The sequence below is a fragment of the Megalops cyprinoides genome, chromosome 6, assembly GCF_013368585.1.
Source record: "Megalops cyprinoides isolate fMegCyp1 chromosome 6, fMegCyp1.pri, whole genome shotgun sequence".
NCBI lineage: Eukaryota > Metazoa > Chordata > Actinopteri > Elopiformes > Megalopidae > Megalops > Megalops cyprinoides.
The window spans coordinates 16003292-16024727 of record NC_050588.1 but is presented as its reverse complement, the minus strand read 5'-3'; the positions used below and the strand labels follow the sequence as shown (position 1 = coordinate 16024727).

General features: G+C 42.1%; 1 protein-coding gene across 1 annotated transcript; it reads left to right on the top strand.

Moving 5' to 3' along the window:
* Positions 1 to 583: 583 nt before the first annotated feature.
* On the top strand, positions 584 to 20839 carry LOC118779887 (beta-nerve growth factor-like). Its single transcript, XM_036532209.1, has 3 exons — positions 584 to 738; positions 17352 to 17455; positions 19836 to 20839. Exons 2-3 carry the CDS (start codon positions 17374 to 17376, stop codon positions 20741 to 20743), a joined length of 990 nt encoding a protein of 329 aa, XP_036388102.1. The 5' UTR covers positions 584 to 738; positions 17352 to 17373; the 3' UTR covers positions 20744 to 20839.
* Positions 20840 to 21436: the final 597 nt, after the last annotated feature.

Below are 21436 nucleotides of genomic sequence, written 5' to 3'. Positions count from 1 at the left end.
ACTTTTATCGATTCATATTTTTATTAAAATATAATTGTTATTATTTTTCTCCTCAAGATTTTAACAGCAATGGTCTACCTAAGAATCAAAAAAGCAACCTGTAGGTCATGACCCCAGGTATTTAACCATTACAGCGTAGTGCCACCGATGACATTCCATTGAGCACAACATGACAAGTCTATTAAACAAACTTCCACGTAGCTGGTGTGGCTAAGAACAGGAATGTAGGCAGTGAAGTAAGATAGGACTCCATCAGAGAGAAAGGTAGCCCAGACTAGCTCTGACTGCATACCTTTGTGAGTCACTCCAGTCCGTCACAAAATATCTAAAGGCTGAGTTGGAAAATTTGTACGCAAGAGGTGAATCATCAACATATAGGGGCGACATGCATAGATAAAGGGCCAGCGGTGCTCATTTTCTCTCCCATGTGTGGGCACAATTGATTGTTAGTCCTAAGGAGAGTAAAACGTACAGTGTAGAGCGGAGCAGTCGAGGCAGACACTAGGACCTGGGGGACCAGCACTGAGACTCCTCAGACTAACTTTCAGAGCAATCAATTTCCCAAAGAGTGGAAGGACTTGGAGCTGGAGTGAATGGAAGAGGACCTGGCTTTTATTCCTGGGCTTGGCATTGTGAATAAACCCGTGGACTACTGTGCAAGGTGGAATATACTTTTATTTACTGGGACTTTTTAGCACTTGCAAGGGGCAGAGGACCAAGGGCAGAGGTGCAGTAGAGGTAAGAGGCTTCTTCTTCTTTTCCTGCTGCTGTAAGACACAGTCGCGACTCTCATCCTGTCAGTGAGGGAACGTTCTCCAGAACTTGGCACTACTGCTACAACTATACAATTTGTGCTAGATTATTTGGGTAAAAAATAAAATTATCCTTACTGCTTTTCTGACAAAGAAAAAAGTACATTAAACCTACACACACCAAATTCCTTTCAGCTTTGGTGAAATCTCAAATAATCACAAAATGCAAAAGCAGCCACTCAACAAGCTGCCATCAACAGAGGGTTTACGGTATGTGTTTCCACTTACCTTAAGTTTAAAGTTTAATCAGTGTTTTCACAAGTAGCCAACTTCCCTTTGGCTGATGGTAACTTAGGTGTAGGAGGGGAGTCACAGGACTATAACAGGACCCACTCATTGCGCTGATCTTCTTAGGAAGAGAGCCACCACCACCATGCCCCTTCCCCCCCTCCTCAACAGAGGACCCAGACTCATCATGTTACTGCTGCCCAAAGCCCCATTCCACTCTCTTGTGCTACACACCACTCCACGCAACAGTATAAACACTACTCCTCCAATTACACAACTAGCGCTAGTAGTCCCTCTCACATGGAGGAGGAATTCAGTGCATAGCACAGTTATCATTTTCATCTGGACCTGGCAAAGGGGTAAGGGGGGGGGGGGGGGGGTTAGGGGGGTGAGTCAGTCAGTAGCTTCACACACGATGAGGTTGGAACAGCTGCCAGAGAATTCCTCTTCATATATCAGATGGAAAAGAATCAGAAGTGAACACTTCACCTCAGTTTTACTTTCAGGTTACAGAATGTTAATGAAAATATTGATGGAAAGACTGGAAAAAATATTGATGGAAAGAATGGAAAAAATGTCAAATGAACATGTGGATTGCAGTGCAGTCCTTTTCGAAATAAACAATAGGACTCACTCAGCAATAGGCTACAATGCCATCTTAACAGGTGATATCTGCTGGGAATAAGCCTTTCACAACAACCTTGTCTCGGAGCAACCTTTCTGAATAAACCTGCAAAGAAAAAAGAGAAATAAGAGATTACTTGTGAAAATAATTGAATTCAGACTTTTTATGACCAAGTTCAAAGTTCTCCACAACATGAAATGCAGGCGCCGAGAGGGATGCAGCCAGTAACCCCCCCCCCCCCCCCCCCGCGATGATGTACGTGATTATTTATGACCCGGATCCAGTTTCCCATTGAGTCTGAATTAAAGGTTCCCCATTGTTGCGGGTCTCTTCTGAAGACAGGCATTGTGTAGGCACTCATGTGCACTCGCCCGGCAGAGGTAATGAGGCTCCCGAGGGTGCTGATGAGGTGACAACGCGCACCGTACGCCTCCCAGATGTTCCGCCATTGCTCCACGTTGCTTCTCTTTTTTTTTCTTTTTCTCTTGGATTCCCATCATGCCTCTCTCCAGCAGTGCTGCTTCGTAAGGCAACCAAAAGAGGTGCACTTTACCTTTACCATTTTACCTCATCCATGCATTTGCATCTGTTCAACGAAGCCAAGCTTTTAGTGGTTAGCCACCCGTCAATGGAGCCCTGACAACAAAAAAAGGGATGCTCCTTCGGCAGATCACACTTGAGGTGTATGAATGAGAGACGAGCTGTTTGAGCTACTTATCTGTTGGTATGAGCACGTTTCAGAAGATTTATTCCACAAAAGATGGGGCCCATTCCCACAGACAGATCTGATGGGTCAACGTGGGGTGGAAGGAGCTTGGTATGGGTCACCAGGCACTGAAAATCGGCACCAACCCCAACCCATGGGTTTATCATAAGGTAACCTAAGCCCCAGCTTTTCTCTGGCTGATCCTCGGATTACTGTCAGAAGAATAGGAGAGAAAAGAGGAAAAATATGCGGCCTCAAAGGTAGAAAGAAAAACAAACATGCTCTTTTGAAATTTAGCCACGTATTTTGGCTAGACTATATATCATCGCAGGATCTGAGATGTCATATTAGTGACATGAGTAGTGTGATAGAGGAGGTCAACAGTTTATGTTCTTCACTGCCTCATGAATTTTGAGAAGTCAAGAAAAAATACTTCTTTTCTGTGTGTTCAGAGGAATGTAATATGAAAGAAATCAATGCACTATTTAGTTATTCAATGAAAGCTGATTTAGGCTGACACAGCTGAGACATGGGCAGCTCTCCTCTCCTGCATTCCTGCTATGTAGACACAGCTGTCATTAAACAGTTCTAATGCATATGGTTTATATTAAACTTGAGTTTTATAGCTCATTTGTATGACTACACGCAGCAGAGGCAGCACTACATCTAAACTTTTGTATTGTTTTTTTATTGGTTGTGAACTTTTTTCATATAAACATTTCAAAAGTATTTACCATTCTTTCTCCCTGTAAAAAAAAAGTTATTGAAACTTAAGCCTGAGCACCAGGCACACTCTTGCAATGACTGAAGCATTAACAGTTTAGAAAGTGTTTGGGATCACAGCTTCGTTTGACCAAGGTTTCATTCTCCACGCACACACCAACTCCGTTACGCTGAGTGAATCTCATCTCTCCCTGTGGCTGGTATCTCTCTGCACATATGTACCCTACCACTGACAGCATATGACACTGATGTCATAGTGTTTACTTCACACCCCCCCACCTCCACTCGAACTTTCTCTTCAAATTCCTCTCCCAGCTACACCTTCTCAGGAGGGAAGTAATTGTGTGGCTGGTACTGCTGGTGCTGTACTCAAAGAAGAAGAGCTTAATTGTTTAAACATTTTGCAAGATTCTGTGACTAATTATTCAGGCGGAATCTTCTGAGATTTAAATAGAGGACCTGGTCATGAGGCATGATCGAATGGTACCAGAGACTTCATATAAGAGCTGTAACATGTAAACCTGTGGACCAAAGATACTTCTAGATAGCTAGTGTGCTCCAGATCACAGCCCATAAGTCAATATAAAATTGAAACTTTTAGCAGTACTGATTTATTAAACAGAGACCTGTGGGGGGGAACGAAAACAATGCTATGTAAAACTGGTAAAGTTATTGTCAGTCAATTGTCGTAGCTGTGCTCTCACATAATTCCAAGTCATTTCATAATACATACTGATGAAAGCACAGAGGATATGTACTGAATAAAATCCTATGTATTTTGTATCCTTTTTAGTTATAATTACACCCAAATGAGTAAAAGCAATGTTTTTTTTTTTCAGTATATTCATGTTGTGGATAACTGAAAAGAGAAAGAATTGTCACTCTAGGAATGATCAGCCCACTCAGGCAACATAATAAAAACATGAGACTGACACTGAGTGTGGGCAAGTCAACAACGATTGAAATAAGCAAAGATCCAACAGAAAAAAGTACTGTAAGGCCCATGATGAGATGAATTCCATGGATTCTTACAATGGTATCTTCAAGAATTGAATCATACAAGGCCAGTGTAAATGTCATACTATGATATGTTCTGAGATGTGTGTGTGTGTGTGTGTGTGTGTGTATTCCACATTCTACATTTAGCTATACTACAGTCACTTAGCCAAAACAAATGCATGGCGTAAAGAATTGGAACCATATTGGGCAGAAGGATTTCAGCTGATATAGAGGAGGGTAAATATGAAAAACAGAGGTGGGGAACGCACATGTTGGAATGTAGCACACAATAAAAACAGGCTGTATCAGCAAAGACCTTCCTTCTAACAGTATGCTTGTCTATTCAACTGGCGAAAGATGAAAATTTCCCCCAGGAACACGAAAGCTCACAGTATGCCAAGACCCAAAAAGGCCATTCATGAGTCTTGTTCCGTGTTTGCTGGAATAAGAATAAGGAGAGGCCTGTGGATGCATGAGATGCAGCCTTCTACTTCAGTGTGCAGAGGGAATAGGTGGTGTGCTTGAGGCATGTCTATGACATCTGTTTCAAAGGGCCAGTCCCAAGGTCTTGTGGGCAGTGAGCAACATTTTAATTTCCAGGAAGTTCACTTCGATTATTTGGTCCCTTCTGGGGCAGATCTTTTAATGTGAGGCGGGACCCTTGACAACAGAATGCATAATGGATCCATACACACAGTCAAGCTGCTGAAAATCCCAAGTGACCCTTCAAGGAGACAAAGGTGGAGAAGAGTGCAAGCATATTTGATTGCACGATTTCCACTCGTGGGAGATTTTAACGCCATGCACCTCCCCTGTTCTTCCCTGAGCTTTGAAAGTAAAAGATGAAACTCCTCCTCTGACATCTGATTGAGAATTTATGTGTGATACTTTTAAAGATAAACTGCTAGACCCATCCTAAGGCAGGCAAAAGCAGGAACTACTCAGGAGTTTGTAGGGGTTTTTTTATGAGTGATTTGTGAACACTTTGCAAAGTCTGCACATTTTTACAAGGGTATAATGTAGCCAGAGGAGTAATCATCACAGCGTGTTTCAGTTCAATGCTGCCAGGCCCCATGCAGTGGTGAGGGGTGATCCGAAGGCCATGCACACCAATGCTGGTGTCCTGTCACGTAGACTGAATTTTATTGCAGGTATTACATTATTGTAAATATTAAAGTTCACTTCATGATTTTACAGCAATTTGTATCCGATTGCTCTGTCCACTTTTGTTTGATGCAGACAGGAGCATTTCAGGGTCAATCATAGCATGTAGTGATAAGCAGATGAGCAATCTGAGGCCAAGCTGTTACATCCTAGTCGAGACAATTCTGTAGACAAGGAATCAGAGAACTCCAAAAATGCAGCCTAAAGAGGAGAAACTTGCAAAATATTGTACTATTGTAGTGATAACCAGAAAAAAGGTGTCTACTTTTAGCAGGCTATGCATGCCCTTTTATACTGCCACAATTACATTTTTGATGCTTACAAAAATTTTTGAGAGTCCATAATTGCAACATGAACAGAGCAATAAGGCTTTCTTGGACATTTTTTTTGGAAACTTAGATGTGAAATTATCCATTAAATCTTCATGGTTACTTGTATATATTCAAATCTCAAATCGAACTGCATGGATCGCTTTGGAAATTATACAGTTTACAATTATTTTTAATGAGCACAGGCTGTTGTGTGTGAGCAGACTTTGTGATGTTTATGATCAGCCAGAGGGCAAAAAGGATGAGCACCATCCAAAGGTAAGGGACTAGACCATGTGAAATACCAGAACATGGAAGATGCTGTACACAAGTGCTGTATTTCAAGCTTACTTTACTTGTGGAAAGATAATCATCTCTGATTTTTTGTCCTGTGGACAAAATTTAGGAGGCCCCTCGAGACCACAGATCCAATTTCAATATTTATAACTACCAAAGTCCATTGTATACAGTACCACAGGATGTAACATAAATCTGCACATCTGCTGAGATGATTATCTGCCATCTAGAAAACAGAACAGACAGAAGATAGACACCGTGCTGTGGATGAAGGGAGTATTTGTCTGATTTCTCACAGAGCATGGCAGCCAGTTTTATGGCTGTCTCCTTGTATGAATGCATTCAGGAAAAAAAGCCATCAGTTGTAAAGCTTTTTTTCTGTAAATTTGAATTGGGAATGACATTCTGAATGACATCACTGAGCAACAACAGCAACCAGGGCCTTTTTCTAACGGAGATGTCATGACTCAAAATTTTGTGAAAATTAGTATTAACAACAATGTGGTTCATGTGAGAACAGGCTTTCATCCAGCACTTCCAGAGTGCTATGAAGGATGACATCAAGGCTTTCTGAATGTACAAAAAAACCATAATTGTTTTGATTACTCTTTCCTTTCATTGTTGACTTCTGAAGTTTGCAGAACCCTCAATGCCATTAGTTCAAAAAATGTTAATCAAAAACACAGAAAGACAGAAATCCCTTCAAGCAAGTCTAATTGGCAAGAAGCAGAATGACATCTGATTGGCTCTGAACTAACAGGTGATATGCCAAGATATTCTGCAGGTAATCTGTATAGCTCTCCAAACAGAGGTACAATAGAAATGTACAAAATTCAACTATCCTACAATCCTATCAATAAAAATTCCACAGTAATGACTGTGCTTAAGACAAAGAAATCAAAAATGCTGTTTGTTTTTCCTTTGTTTTGTTAAAGCCATGGCCTATAGTAGTATGCTGCAGGTGTACTTTCTGCGATTGTGTGACTTTAGAAGAAGTGAAATTTGGAGGCAAACAGGTTTTTGCAGTCTTGTTCTTTTAAGGTTTACTATAAAGAAAGAAATAATTTCATTCTTGGAAAGGTTATGGCTTCCTGAAGATACCACTGGCCAAAAAGTCCTCCATTATGTAATATTGCAGACTGTGTTGGCTGCAAAGGCCAAAACAGATGGCTATAGATAAAAAGGGCACATTCTGTCTTGAAGAGATTGGGAAAATTCATATATACTGCTCCTGTATGTCCACATAGTGTGTTTGGGTGATGCACAGGTAGTTCCAGGATCCATGTTGTAGCCAATTCATCATTTGCTGTGTCATACGTCATGGAAAAAAAGAGTACATTTTCATCTCTCATAACAAAGTAACAAATACATCTCTTTGCATGGTTTTAAAAGAACATTTAAAAGGTGAAAATGAATGACAAGGAAATTGGCAATGGTGATATTTCTAGCCTGTAAGTTCATTAACACCCCTTTACTGTTAAATAAATTTCAGGATGCACCTGCTATATGGCTGTCAACTGCCTGCTGTGAGTTACCATACAATTCATGCTTAACGTGCAGCTGTACCTCCTGCTTGAAATCAACTTTGTTTTCTCAATGTTTTTACAGTGAACCCTTGATAAAATATGTAGCTGGATAAGTAAATGACTCGTCCATTACAGGGCTCATTGATGAGTGAACAGTATGTTTAAATGAACAATTTCCTTTATTTTTATTTTTTTCCTATGAAGTCACCCCAGACGCCTCGCATTTGGTTGTGGATAGCCAAATTCCAAAGCTGTTCCGGGAATTTTGAATAATATGTACACCCTGGCACTGCAAGACACCCGCGCCGCACCACAACGCAGACGGAAAAAAGTCTGCTTCATCAATCTGTGTCCATTATGGAGCAGATGGCTTACCGCGCTGCAGCAAAGGTGTTCCAGCAAGCTGTCCATCTAATCTATTTAAGCGAACAGTAACTGGGTCAGTTTGCTAACAGCTGCAGCCTGCAGCCAAACGTGTTGGTAGTACCGTCCAGTGTCTTGAATGGAAACAATTACAGACAAGCCAATCAGCTCCCCTAGTTGCCATGGCCGACAGTTTCGTTTATGAAAATGGCGCCATCCATTTGACACGTCCTCTCTTTTGTTGTGACACTGTATACAAAGATGCGAGATCCCAGCGTTTCTTTATGAGAGACATGCCAGGCATGGTCCTTGGCAAATTCGTAGGATACACAGTTAAAGTTTACAGACGTGTTTTCTGTGTTTACGCGTAGTGTTTACAGCACTGTAAGGTAATGCCGAATATACCTTTCCTTGACATTTCTGCAAGTACTTTACCAGGATTTGGCACAGTCCTTTATAGTATTTGACTGCAGTTTTATGACTGACTACAATGTTTTTTCTTTCTTTCTTTCTTTTCTTTTGAAACTTACTGACGCAATAATCAGAAAATGCCTGGCTTAGTTTTCAGGCATTGAGATATACAATAGTTGTATTGTGGAAAAACACAAGCTTGAACCACATTCATAAATAAAATTAGTGTGGGCTTTGAACAATTATCTCTTAGACTTGCCACGCAACTGAATGTATAGCCTTTGATGATGATGATAATGATGATGACAACAACAATAATAATAACAATAGATATTAATATTAACAATATTATATAATAATATATAATATATAATATATTAACAATAATATTAATTCACATCCAGACCCATATACAGTGCTCAGGCCATGATCCCCTTAAGCTATCACAGAAGTGCTGTGCCAGTTGGATCCTGCTTTGAGCCGATGTCGTTTTTCCACACCGCTTGCTTGATAGCCACCCGATTAAAGTAATGAGGAAATTGCCTAAACTGACAGAAGAGAACAGGTTGTCAGGGGAAAACAGGGTAACCTCTGCATTTCAGTTTTATGCTATGCCGCTTTTTTAAAGAAAGTACACATGGAATTGTGGCTAAGGGAGGAATTTTAATTTTTCTGTTTTTCATGTCAAGGTTGCGCTGAAGCTTGTATGGGTAAGCTCTTCAAAGCAGAGTTGTGTTTGAACTCCTTAGGGTTAATTATGCTTGTTCTCCTTCAGATCTGTGGCTGTTCAAGACTGACAGCTGAGAATTTGATTTAACATCTGAAAGCTGATATTCACTGGTGCGCTGTTAGTGGATCCATGATTACCTGTCACTTCAGATGACTGACTTGGAGGTTGTTTGCAGGAAAATGGAGGATACACATCAGAGCACAACACATTTACCTCAAACAGGGGAAATGAAACACCATGGCATGAAGATGTGTATGAATAGTGTGTTTTAGTATGAAATTTAGTATTGTAGCTCAAATAACATTTAAGAACAAGAAAATTACAGTTATACTTTGCAGTTCATTAACTCCACTCAAAATTTAGCTTACATGAGAAGTATTCACACGCTTCACATAACGGTAATTCTGTATCCTAAAGGAAATGTTTAAGGATTTGAAAATAACAACAGTAAGCATTTGTTTTTTTGTGTGCGGATGTATTGTTTTACAATTTAACAGGGCTGATACTGATATTTGATTTGAATTTTAAAGTGCCTGGAGGGGTACATTGAACTGTTCTTAACTGTTCAATCTAATGGCAGACTGTATTACACAGTACACTACCTAAGGTGTTGGGAGAAGTTTTAGAGGTAGCTTGGAGTGTGACAGTTCAATGCATGGCAGAATGGATATTTACCCTGAGTCTAACCATTGTACGCATGAGAGTGATGGAGACATGAAAATAGCCTGGAATGGTTTGCTCTTTAGGTTCAGATAATGGTAAGAGTCCCTTAACCTCCTCTTTGTTTAGCCTGACTCCAGCCCTCCTAAACCTACCCTAAACTCTACGCCACACTCCACTCAGACATTTTATGTAATTACACAAGCGCGTGTGCGTGTAAGTGTTTACATACCAGTCACACCATGTTTGTTTGCGGTGACACAGTAATTACGGTGTATCTAGAATGTAACAGCTGCCCTAGTCCGATAATATTACTGAGTCGGCTCAAGCGCTCTCAGCTTTTCCCTGGGGGGGAGGCTGTTGTTTGCTGTTCTTTTGGAAAATAGACAGCCAGCACACACCCACGTTGACCCATGGCCTCCGCGCGTCTCCAAAGGCCCTGTGTGCACTGCGTGGGCTCTGTGGTGCTCTCTCTGGCCACCACGCCCTGCCATGGCTGACAATAGGGACGGACATATCCGTTTCTCACTCCTGATCTCAGTCAGCACCAGACATGAGGTATCGCTGACATTCAATCATTTGTCTGTTGACAGGGTTGAGCGCCACTCCACAGGGCTTGTGGATGTAATGTGACAACTAGCCATGGAGTACTTAGCCCTCTCCATGGTAGCAAGTATTTGCACAATTTGGTGTTGAATGACAGGAGGAAATGTTAGTTTGTACATGATGTGTAATTTTTCATTAAATTCAGCAATGGTCAAGCATGCATTTGTTTGAGTGATGAAATGTTTGCCATAGGACAGACCATCATGTGGTTAGAGCATATCAAGCAAACAATAGGATGGTGACTAAACGATAGATGGAAGAAAGACATGTCGTGTTTAGACCTCGTAAATTTCTACATTACTGCCTTAACTGTGATTAAAGGCCTGGAATAATCTTTTTTTTTCTTTTCCAATTTCATGGCATCAAGTAAAACATTTGAATTTTAAACATCCCTTATGTGGCTTCAAATAATGTTCTATAATGTTTATTTTCCAAATTCACTTCACAGGTACAATAAACAGCACTTTATCAGTTTGCTATGAGATAACCTTTCTTAATGGATTTTGGGCTTATTTCTATTGTCTAAACTCAGCCAATGTAAAAAATTGCTTTGATCCATCCACGCAATTCCTTGTGGTCAGGAGCAATCTTAGTTCCTAATCTGAGACCACCCTTTCCCCAAGTAATTTTATTCATATCATCTAAACAAAGGCCTGCATTTACACAAAACAATGTAGAACAGATCTTCTGCAGGGAAAAAGCAGCCATGATCATGGCTCCAGACCCAAAGTGCTGTGAGATCACCCTCAAAAAATGTACTACAGGAAACATAGATTTTCAAGAGTATCCCATGGTAAAGTGGCCAAATCTGATACGCATAAATCTGTCTCAACAAACATTTCTCCATTGGCAAATGCGTGATGGGACACCCTTGAGCAAAGTGCTTCTTTGAACACCTCTAGTGTAAACCCAGCTGCATGGATAAAAAAATGAACAGGATAAAGTGACCTTGGATGAGGGTTAGTTTAAACATTGTAAAAATGTGTTGCACTTTTTTTCCAATAACTTTAGCTTAGTGTAAATAAAGGTTTCGGGGAAAATGTGAGGGAAACTTCGAAGTATAACCTTCAGTATAACCATATGTTGCCATTTCCGTATTGCACTGTGGGTACCTTTATTTTCATTTTAAAACTTCAGGAGTAAGCATGGAAAGGTTCAATTTGACTTGAAAGCACTGTCATTGTACATCAGCTAATCAATTAATTGTCTAAACCTGGTAGGTTGATTGATTGTAATGTGGAAAAGTGGTATCATTAGTATTTGGCCTGGCAGTGTTTCTAATTCCATGCTCAGAGGTCTGTTGCTCAGTTAAGTCTGTATAAAAGCTGTCTATACAGGAAATTTGAGAACACAGACGCACAAACACACAGGAAGATGGCGCACTGATCAGTGGTGGAAACAAACGCATTCTGCATGCTAAAAAAACCCCAGAATGAGCCAGCCTCTCTTAGCCTGCCAGTCAATGGCGTCGTCTTAACAATACACATTCATCCAGCACTGCTCAAAGCACTGCTTATTTTTCTCATTCTCCATTTTCTGATCTCACCAGCTGTGTGTTATGCATTCAGTGTAAACATAGGCCCTTTTGACTCATCAGTCAGGTGTGTGTGCGTGCGTGCGTGCGTGCGTGCGTGCGTGCGTGCGTGCGTGTGTGTTTGCCCACATGTGTGCACACACATGTCTGTATACACATGTGAAAATATTTTGACAGCATCTTAGATGTATATGATGCAAGTTGCGGGAGAGATTGTTTCCAGGCAGAAGAATGTGTGCATGGACATGTTGGCATGGATGTACTGTCTCCTTGGCAGCTGGGACTCCCTCTGTTCCTCTTGGTATCTCAGCTCCTACTGTCGCGACATGCCCAACCTTCTTCTTTACACATATGGAGATGTAAACCTTGCAAAGATACAGCTACAGTAACCAATGAAAAGCGCTCTATGGAATGCAGAGTCTTGAACGTCCTTGGGCAGTCTCATTCATCAAAAAGCCAACATGGAAGACATCCAGACACACTCTCTTTCTTTTACTACAAGGTCGGCAGGGACTGTTTGTACCACGCTACCCTCTAGTGGTTGACCTTTCCCACTTGCAATATGGACACAAACACACACACACACACATATAAAGTAGTGTGGCTGTTTTGTAACTTGGTCCTTCTTTATTTGCTTGAACCCTGAATCTATGCAAGTACAAGGATACTTTTCTCATGGTCTTTCTGTGCGATGGTTATATAAAATATGGATTTCTCACATTATTCAGCTTCATGATAATGACTGGTTTGTTCCCTTTCAATATTTGCGGCTTACCATCATGACAGTAACTGATAACACATCATAGCTGGCTCACAGTAGGCTCTTTGGTCATCACAATACTACACTATACTTACATTAACATCTATTTGTTTGGCAGATGTTCTTATCCACAGTGTCTTAGAAGAACTGCGTTAAGTAGGGTCAGGCAATTAGCTGCACAGATGTCAAATTATGAGCACCATCCAGGAAGTGTAGTGCCATTGTGGGAATTGCCATTCTGCCATCTACAGCCAACCCATCCATCATGAGATACAGACCCATATCTGGAGGCCTGACCCAGACATTGCAGAGGTGTTCAGGGCCATGACTGAATATGTTTCACCTTGCTATCAACTGAGCTCAAAAGTACAAATTCACTATACTGTTGCACACAAATTTAGCTGAGTGCCGGTATTAATTTCATCAATAATACAGTACCTATGCCAGCTGAAATTTCAGCGTAAAACTTTATTCATTATCAGCTAAGATCATTCATTTTCCAAACGTAGTTTCACCATGACATGAAATGACCCCAGGAACAAAGTGGCCAATGTGGGCTGAAGTACAACAAGTAAATGTGATATTTATTCGACTATAGCGCGTGTTAACACACCCATTTCATAAAAAAAAAACACTCCTTGAGCTAATACAACAAACTGCAGTGTCAGAGACCACCTTTGTCATTTTGAGGAGGCTGGCCAGAGCAAATATGTAGCGTTTTGTGAAATCATCCATGGAAATTGCTATTTACATTGCAAATTCTCCTTTTGGAAACCCCCCATAAATAAATAGAATTTAAAAACGTCAGTAAGAGAAGCAACACACTCCTTTGTAAATATGGCCAGCTCAGCAAGTCATCATTTTGGTACAGTTTCCAGAACCTTTGTAACCTTATTACAGGGCATTGGAGGTTAGATACTGAGGGTGTTTTAGGGGACTGTATTCTGCCCCACTGTTCCTGTTCACTATGTCAGCTGGGGTCAGTGCAAAGCCATCGTCACAATCACACCATGTGATCGCCGACCACGGCGAAGTCGAGTGGTCAGCAGAGTGTCACTCAAAACTCCAGCAGCATCTCACTGATAAGGCTTGGCAGCTTTTGAAAAAGAGCTGAAAGACAGGGTTGGGTTACAAATAGGGTGGATCAGTCCATATGAATGGAGAAGGGGCTTTGGGACTGTTCCAGGCTTCAGCCTGGGCTTCTTTGTGTCTGCGGATTGGCTGTCAGTCGGGGGCGGACGGCATTCAGCGAATCAACTCCATCTGAACTGATGAGGTCAAGGTCACTGTGAGTGGGTGGCCATTCCATTGTGTGTGGCCTAGCTACACTGACAAAAAAACTCCAATAAAGTTCCAGAATGAGAGCGCACAATATTTCTTTTTGCTCTGAAGAATCTATGTGTGCTCTTGGTTAGAAAATATGTTTGTCAGGATCTACTCTTTACTTCTTGTTACCTTTTAAGGAGTCATAGAGGCAGGCTGAATTGTGCACTGTATGAAAAAAATGCACAGACAATCATGCAACACATCTCTACTTCCCAGGAGCCAAATCCTCAGTCTAATTTATAGGCTTACATGGTCCTTGATGGTAGTTTTATGTGGGCAACAAGCGAAGTGAGAATTTTTGGCCACATGGAACAAGCATTTACAAATTAGCCTTGTAAGGACCGTTGACTCAGTGTATGCTAGTCTTCACTGGTGTAATCTTCATGGAGACTGTAGAATGTCTCGTGCTCTAACGGCAATGACGTGCCCCTATGGCATGAAGGAAAAGTAGATCACTCTGATGAGGTGTGACTGGCCCAAACCCGTCAGCAACAAGGAATTAAACTGGATGCATTGGTGCAGGAACATGTAGAGGGGACACGCAGGCTTCGCAGGTATGAGCAGCACGGCACAGTGGGGTATTTACAACAGAGGGGTGAGGAATTCCTTAGGGGCGAAAGAGCAGGAATCTGATAACTGTCAGAACTGGAACTATGAACTGCGCTTCCATAAAAGGCCACAAGAAGATGTCCGCTTCCTTGAATCATGGCTATTTATGGAAGCACAAGTCCTAAAGTCTTCCTGAAGTCCAGCGCATTCATCTCCTGATGAAGCTATCCCACAGGCTGTCTGAACCAACGCTCTCAGGTAACCAAAAGGTTAGGTCGACCGCAGGACCCTCAGTGACTACTGCTATTCCCTGCTTCCCTACTGCTAAGGTTGTTCACAAGAAGTCAGATCCATGACTGTAAGGGCAAAGCTCTCATCAAACACTAGAGACTGGCCAGGAATTGAATGGTTAATTTGTCACCACGGAATCTGTGCTGTTGTGTTCTGACTGGTCAGCTACATTAAAGGTCAATGTCAGCTCTCAGATCAATCAGAAAGGGTCATAACTCTGCGCTGAATTATTAAGAAGCAGATCCCAGAGTGTTTAAGCTTTTTTATTATAAAATACAAACTAAGAGTGGGAGGGAAAAGCTGGGGGCAAAACTATGGCTCTGCTAGAAGCCATTAAATAGATTGTCGATCATTAATTATAGTGTGAAAGGGCCCCTACGGTGAGGTGGATCTGAACAGCTCCAGGCATTGGATAAATAGTGCACACGCACTGTTAGCTTGTCTGTGTCTGCCACTTTGGGGAAAAAACTATGCCTAAAATAAAATTAGCAGCCAATTAACTGCTAGAGCTGGATCTGAACCCTACAGCTGTATTTGCACCAATTAAATGTACTGTAGATCAGTAAATATTATAGGGATGTTCCAATGACGAAGGGGCAGAACAGATTCACTGTCATTGACACAACCTAGATTCAAACCCTGGTCTGAACTGTAGGACTAAGCCCGCATAAAACAAGCACCTTAACTGGCTGAGCCACTAAAAAGATTTTTCCAGCAAACTGATAATTACCAACTAATGAGGGAAGTGTGCTTCATTGGTAGAATTAATTCGCTTGCTCCCTTAAAAACATGATGAAATAATTAAATAATTTATGCTAAAATCATTCAACAGTATTGTAGAGGCATAATGTGTTTCAAGCACCAATCCACAGAGGTGATGTAATAATTGCACAATGATTGCAGATACGGCTTTATTTTATGATACTATAAAATAGTACCAGCCTCCCACTTCAGGTCCAGGCCCAAAATTTGAGAACCATCGCTGTTTGACCACAAATGACAATGTTTTTTTTTTACTGCTAATTCCTGGTAGTTACAGATGACTATTTCTCCAGCGGGAAAGACAGTCTGATTGTTGTATTTTCCACGTGCCCATTTACGTGCTCAACGTGGGCAGAGAAGTGGTGGTGCCGCGTGTTTCTGGCCACAGTTAGTGTGGTCTGACTCCCTGACAGTAATGTGGGGCCTGGGAGAGAAGTACACCATGGCAGGACCCCCATCAAATGTGCCATATACAAGTGCAGTCTGCTGCTGCTCAAGAGAGAATGGAGAAAACATTCCTTATCAAAGCCTTCTTTCCTCATAATAATGTTACAGACATTAGAATTGTGGCTTTTCATTGCTTGGTGTTGAATTAATGTACCAAATGACAAGCAATAAAAGGGACAAAAAGCCAAAACAACACAATAATTTTCTGCTCTTCTTTACAGGAATACCCAATTTATTACTGTAAAAAAGTAAATAAGACAATATATTTCAAGAAATAAGAGAACATTTAGCTGAAGGCAGACAGGAAGAACATAGTAAGTGAAGTAATTAATGTCTTTAATCACAAGCTGACTCCTGCTGTTGTCCAAATCGTTGTTTGTTTTGAGGATGTAATTAAAAGATGATGTCTGGAATATTAAAGGCGTATATCTCTTTTCAGTATGCGGCAAGGACTTTTCAGCCACTACTTTATTTATGTGCAGAGACGCAGGGTAGCTATACCTCCCAATAAAAAACGTCAATGAAAACAAACTCCTTCTTCTGCCTGAGGTGAAAATCTGTACAGTAGAGAGATCTGACATTTCCCACAGGGGAATTCAGTATGTCTCTGGTCCAAAGCGCTGTGATTCATTCGTGGCAGGCACTCAATAGAGCGAGCTGCCCACCAGTGCTGGCACCTGCTGCTTTGAGCTGCGTGACTGCCCTCTCCTCGCAAGCCTCGCTCTGGCGTGCTACTGGGTGCCGACAAAAAGGAGTGAAGTGATTTGTTCTTCACATTCCTGTCTTGGAAAATCCTGGGTACAACCGGAGGCCATTACACGGGGGACTGTCAAATCTCTGTTCCTACTGCCTTCTCTGTTTACACATGTAGGAGGTTCCAGCTGCTGTCCACTTTGGCGTGCTTGCAGTGGATGATCTGCCATTGCTCACATCCTTTATCAATATTACAGCACTGATCTCTTCTTAATATTGTAATAGACACCCGTTATTAATATTAACTAGTGACTATATGTAATGTAAAATAGTAAATAATAATAATAATAATAATAATAATTAGTTAGTAGTAGTAGTTAGTAGTAATTAGTAGTAGTAGTAATAACTTATAGTTACAATGGCAGTAAGTGAATTTTCAGTTTTTAACATATCAAGGTGAATGTCTCCTCAGTAAATAGAATTTATGTCCAATCAAACATTTTCCGTAGGTTTGCACCGCCAAAAAAAGATCAACTTCAGCAAATGCTTTCATTGTTCCAGTGGTTGTCACAGATGTTATATCATACTGTCTTGGTGAAAGGTTTCCTTGTGTCTGGTTTCACCAATAGTTTTCAGTAGATCCAGGGGGTCTTTTCTGACATTGTGAAAAAAAAAAAAAGGTTTTCTGGCTGATTACACTTGAGCGTGTTGTTTGCAAGAGGCTTGGCCACACATCTTTTTGTGTTCTGTTTTACAGATCCTGAACTGATGTTTTGTGGTGTGTGCTGGTTAATAGACCCTGTGTGTATGTGTGTATGTTTTGATTGACAGGGGGCAACGGTCCCAATGGCAGATGCTTGGGCCATGGCCTGCTCTGGACGATTGCTCTAGGAGCCCAACAGGGGGGTATCACTTCACCTGGAGACATTTCACAGGTGAGAAGGAGAGGAGAGGGTGTCTGTCTGCCACACTTTCTGGGGTGCAGCAGTTTCTCTGCTCATTCAGACAACTTGAATCACAAATTCAGAAGAAGACAGCTTTGTGTATTTTCACAGCTAAGAACACCAGTGCTGCTGATTCTAGGCAGTTGGCGAATCCGTATTCTCTAAACCAGCAGTATAAGTGATAAATGTACTTAAACACAAGGGAATATCCAGTCATGCATATATCCATGCTGTAAAAATGGATCCATGTCCCTTGAATGAATCAGTGACTTATTTCCAGACTCAGGAAGGAAAGCACAACAAATACTCTGAACTTCCCTGTGACTTGCCTTAATTAGGTATAATACACAGATTGACATTCAGTCACCTATGTACCTGGTATATCCCTTATTGGCACGTTTGTTCAGTTATACACTTTAACATTTGGAGAGAATTTTGTGTCCATTTAATTCCTATAACTTGGATTTAATTAAGCAATCATTCGCAGTTTCAAAACTGCAAATCTGGACAGCAATGTTTTTTTTTTGGCAAGGCAATCCAGACCCCTGAGAGAATGATGACCACGCGGGTGGACTGCAGTGGTAGGCTGGCAGTGAGAACACGCATTCTCATCGATGTTCAATTTCACATGTGGGAAGCAGATCAAAGGCTAGCAAGCGCAGAGCGTCACGCCAGCGTGCTAGGAGGATATTTACTGTCGGTTTGAGCCTCATCTATCACTGCAGTGTCAAAGAAAAGAATTTCTTACTCACCCACAGTAGATGTGAAAGTTTTGTTGTCCTGTTGTTTTTGTAAATGTGGATAATTGGCAGGCTCAAAAGATTTAAGTAAATAGAAATACAGTATGCACAGTCCCCTTCCACTGTCTATAATAAGCCTATCTGAACCCTAGCTTCACCCTCTGCTGTGCTGTAGGTGAACAACTGGAATCTGATAATAACTGTTCCAGTGCTACTCCTGGCCTTTTCATCAATGGGCATCCAGCCTAAACATATTTCATCATATGAGTGTCAGTGTGATGATAATCAAGATGTCAGACATAGTGTAATGAAGACTGAAGTCAGATATCCTGCAAACATCCAAGGAACTTTTCACCCATATTGCTTATTGTTTACCCCCCGCGGGACTTGAGTCTGTGATTTGACACATGAATGTTTAAGATGAGCATTTAGCCATAACAGATGATGAAGGATGAAAGATATGAAATTACAGGAGCTCATCTCTCTGAGTGACTTTAAAGTTAAGGGCAAAAATATGACAGAAAATGAAATGGGAGTCTGTAAACGTTCCAACACTTAGTGACACCACACCTCTCTTCAGCATCATGACTGTATTCACTGCAAAATGATGTTTTCTTTTAAACAACAATGCCTTGTGTCTTATGTTGTAAGTGTGTCATTGTCTGAAATTTTATGTGCTGCTGTTTCTGGTGAGGTATCTCTTGAAAAAGATATTTTTTGCCAGTAAGACTAAAGTGATAAAGGTAAAATAAATGAAATAATAATTAGTGGAATTTTTAGTGTAGGACCCAAGAGGGGAGGCCAGTGTAATCTCCATCAAAAACTTTATTTTCCAACAAGCAAAATCCACTGCCTTTCAAGTTTGTTCTCAACAATGAAAAGATGTTAAAGTGTTCTTTCATATGAGCTAAACAGTTGCTTTTTGAAGGCAGCTGGAGTCTGGGAAGTGGGCTTAAGGTTTAAGCTTTAAGGTCTGTCTAATCCATGCAAAACTACATGATTAACAGTGATGTTATGTACGTCATAGACCAAGTGCTGTCTTGATCACACATCAGAAGTTTCTGCTACAGTTACCTTTTTGACATTGATGTGTCACAGCAACATGAGATTAATAAATCTTCAGAAATGTACCTGAAGCCATGTGTTAAGAAGGGTGGTGCTTACCGGGCTGATATATAAAGGTCTGGTGCACACAAACACCCATATTTCCAGGGTTTCATTTTCTCCCAGAATAATCGTAGCTGTCCTTTGAGATTTTAAAGGCTGAAGTTTACTTTTGTGTTAATCAGTCTCAAATCAATATGAAATACTTCTGGGTGATAAAATCTGTGCATCTGATATGCTGTACAAGTGGTGTGGCTGAAATATGTGGTCCAAGAACTGATCAGGGAATGATATTGCCTTCCAAACCACTAGCGAATTCTGAGCAGCAGAGGACACATTCCATAGGAAAGCTGCCAGTGTCTCTCCATAGAACATTAATCTCACCCTGAAGCACGAGATTAGACTGAATGTCCTCAACAGCAGCTTTTTCAAAGGTCATTTCCAATTTCTTTCAGCTTTGTATGCATGTTTTTTCACTGGGGGTGACTTGCTGTGCTGACGGTCTCTCCTCCGTTGTCCTTTGGCAGGAAGCGTGCTGATGAGGTCGACGACGCTGGTGTTGCTCCTCCTGATCGGTGTCCAGGCTGCAGTGTACATGGGAGGGGGGGTGTGGGTTCAAGGAAAGGCCCAGCGAGATCCTACGCAGTCTAGGTCACAAGGAGAGAGAGGTGCTCCTGTGGGGGGTCAGGATCCTCACAGCAGGACCCCCCTCTCCATCCCCTCCGCGGACTCTAAAATCATCTCCAGAAATCCTCAGTCTGTATCCACAGTTGGCCCCAAACTCTTCAACACAACTACCCTCTCCAGCTCAAAGGCTGAGCCCAAGCTTCCCACTGTGGATCCCAGTGTGTTCGGCGTGCACCCCCTCTCAAACCCTGTGCTGGAGGAGTCATCTCTCCCGCTGCCCGCGGTGGAGTACGGACTCCTTGTCGAGTCGCCTGACTCCATCCCCACCGTGGACCCCAAAATCTTCAACAAGCGCCGCTACCGTTCGCCCCGCGTGCTCTTCAGCGCCCACCCGCCCGACGCGGATACGGGCGGGCCCCGGGCAGGGTCCCGGACCCGGCGGCGTGCCGGGCAGCCTAAACACCGCGGGGTGTACTCTGTCTGCGAGAGCATCAGCAACTGGGTGGGCAACAAAACCAAGGCCACCGACATCACGGGCAACGAGGTCACTGTGCTGCCGGACGTCCGCATCAACAACATCGTCAAGAAGCAGTACTTCTTCGAGACCACGTGCCGCGGCGCCCGGAAACCCGGCCCGGCAGGGGCCAGCTGCCTGGGCATCGACAGCCGCCACTGGAACTCATACTGCACCAACACGCACACCTTTGTGCTCGCCATGACCTCCTTCAAGAGCCTGGTGGCCTGGCGTCTCATCCGCATCAACGCCGCCTGCGTGTGCGTGCTCAGCCGCAAGTCCTGGAGGCACTGACCCCCGAGCTGCAGAGCCCCCTGCTGTTTGACCAAGCAGCCGCAACAGCCTTACTGATAAAACTGACAGCCCTCACCTGTCCCCAGCACCCCAGCTTTCCTCACACTGTAAATTATTGTTTATTTTAAGTTATGAAGACTGCATGTTATATTTATGGTTTATAAAGTCAAATGTATGTATATATACAGTATATATACACACATATATGTCTGTATACAATATACATATATATACATACATATGTGTGTGTATGTATGCGTGTGTGTGTATATATGTATATGAAACAAGCATTTATTGTTGTGCTGCTGTTGACGTTGTTATTTATTAAACACTTCAGTAGATGAGTGGAGCTCCAGAGTCTCATTTGTACATATGCACAGTGAGGATTCTCTTTCTCACACAAAAATGTACTGCAGACAGCTCTTCCTCAGCCACTGTGCCCATGGTGGGTTTACAAGGTTAATACATAGCACAGAGGCAGGGTTACAATTCTCTTCAGTCATGAAAGAGCAAGGAGACCAGCAGGTCTACAGTTTCCATCCCAATGGCCTCACTTCCTTCCTGCAACTCTGACAAGTCTTTTTTGTTGATGTGAAGAATGATGGAACCTGCAGCAGGGCTCTGAAAGCTGGAAGCAGCTCTTCCAGCAGGATAAAAGCCCTGTGATTCCTCACACAAACGGACAGAGAGCAG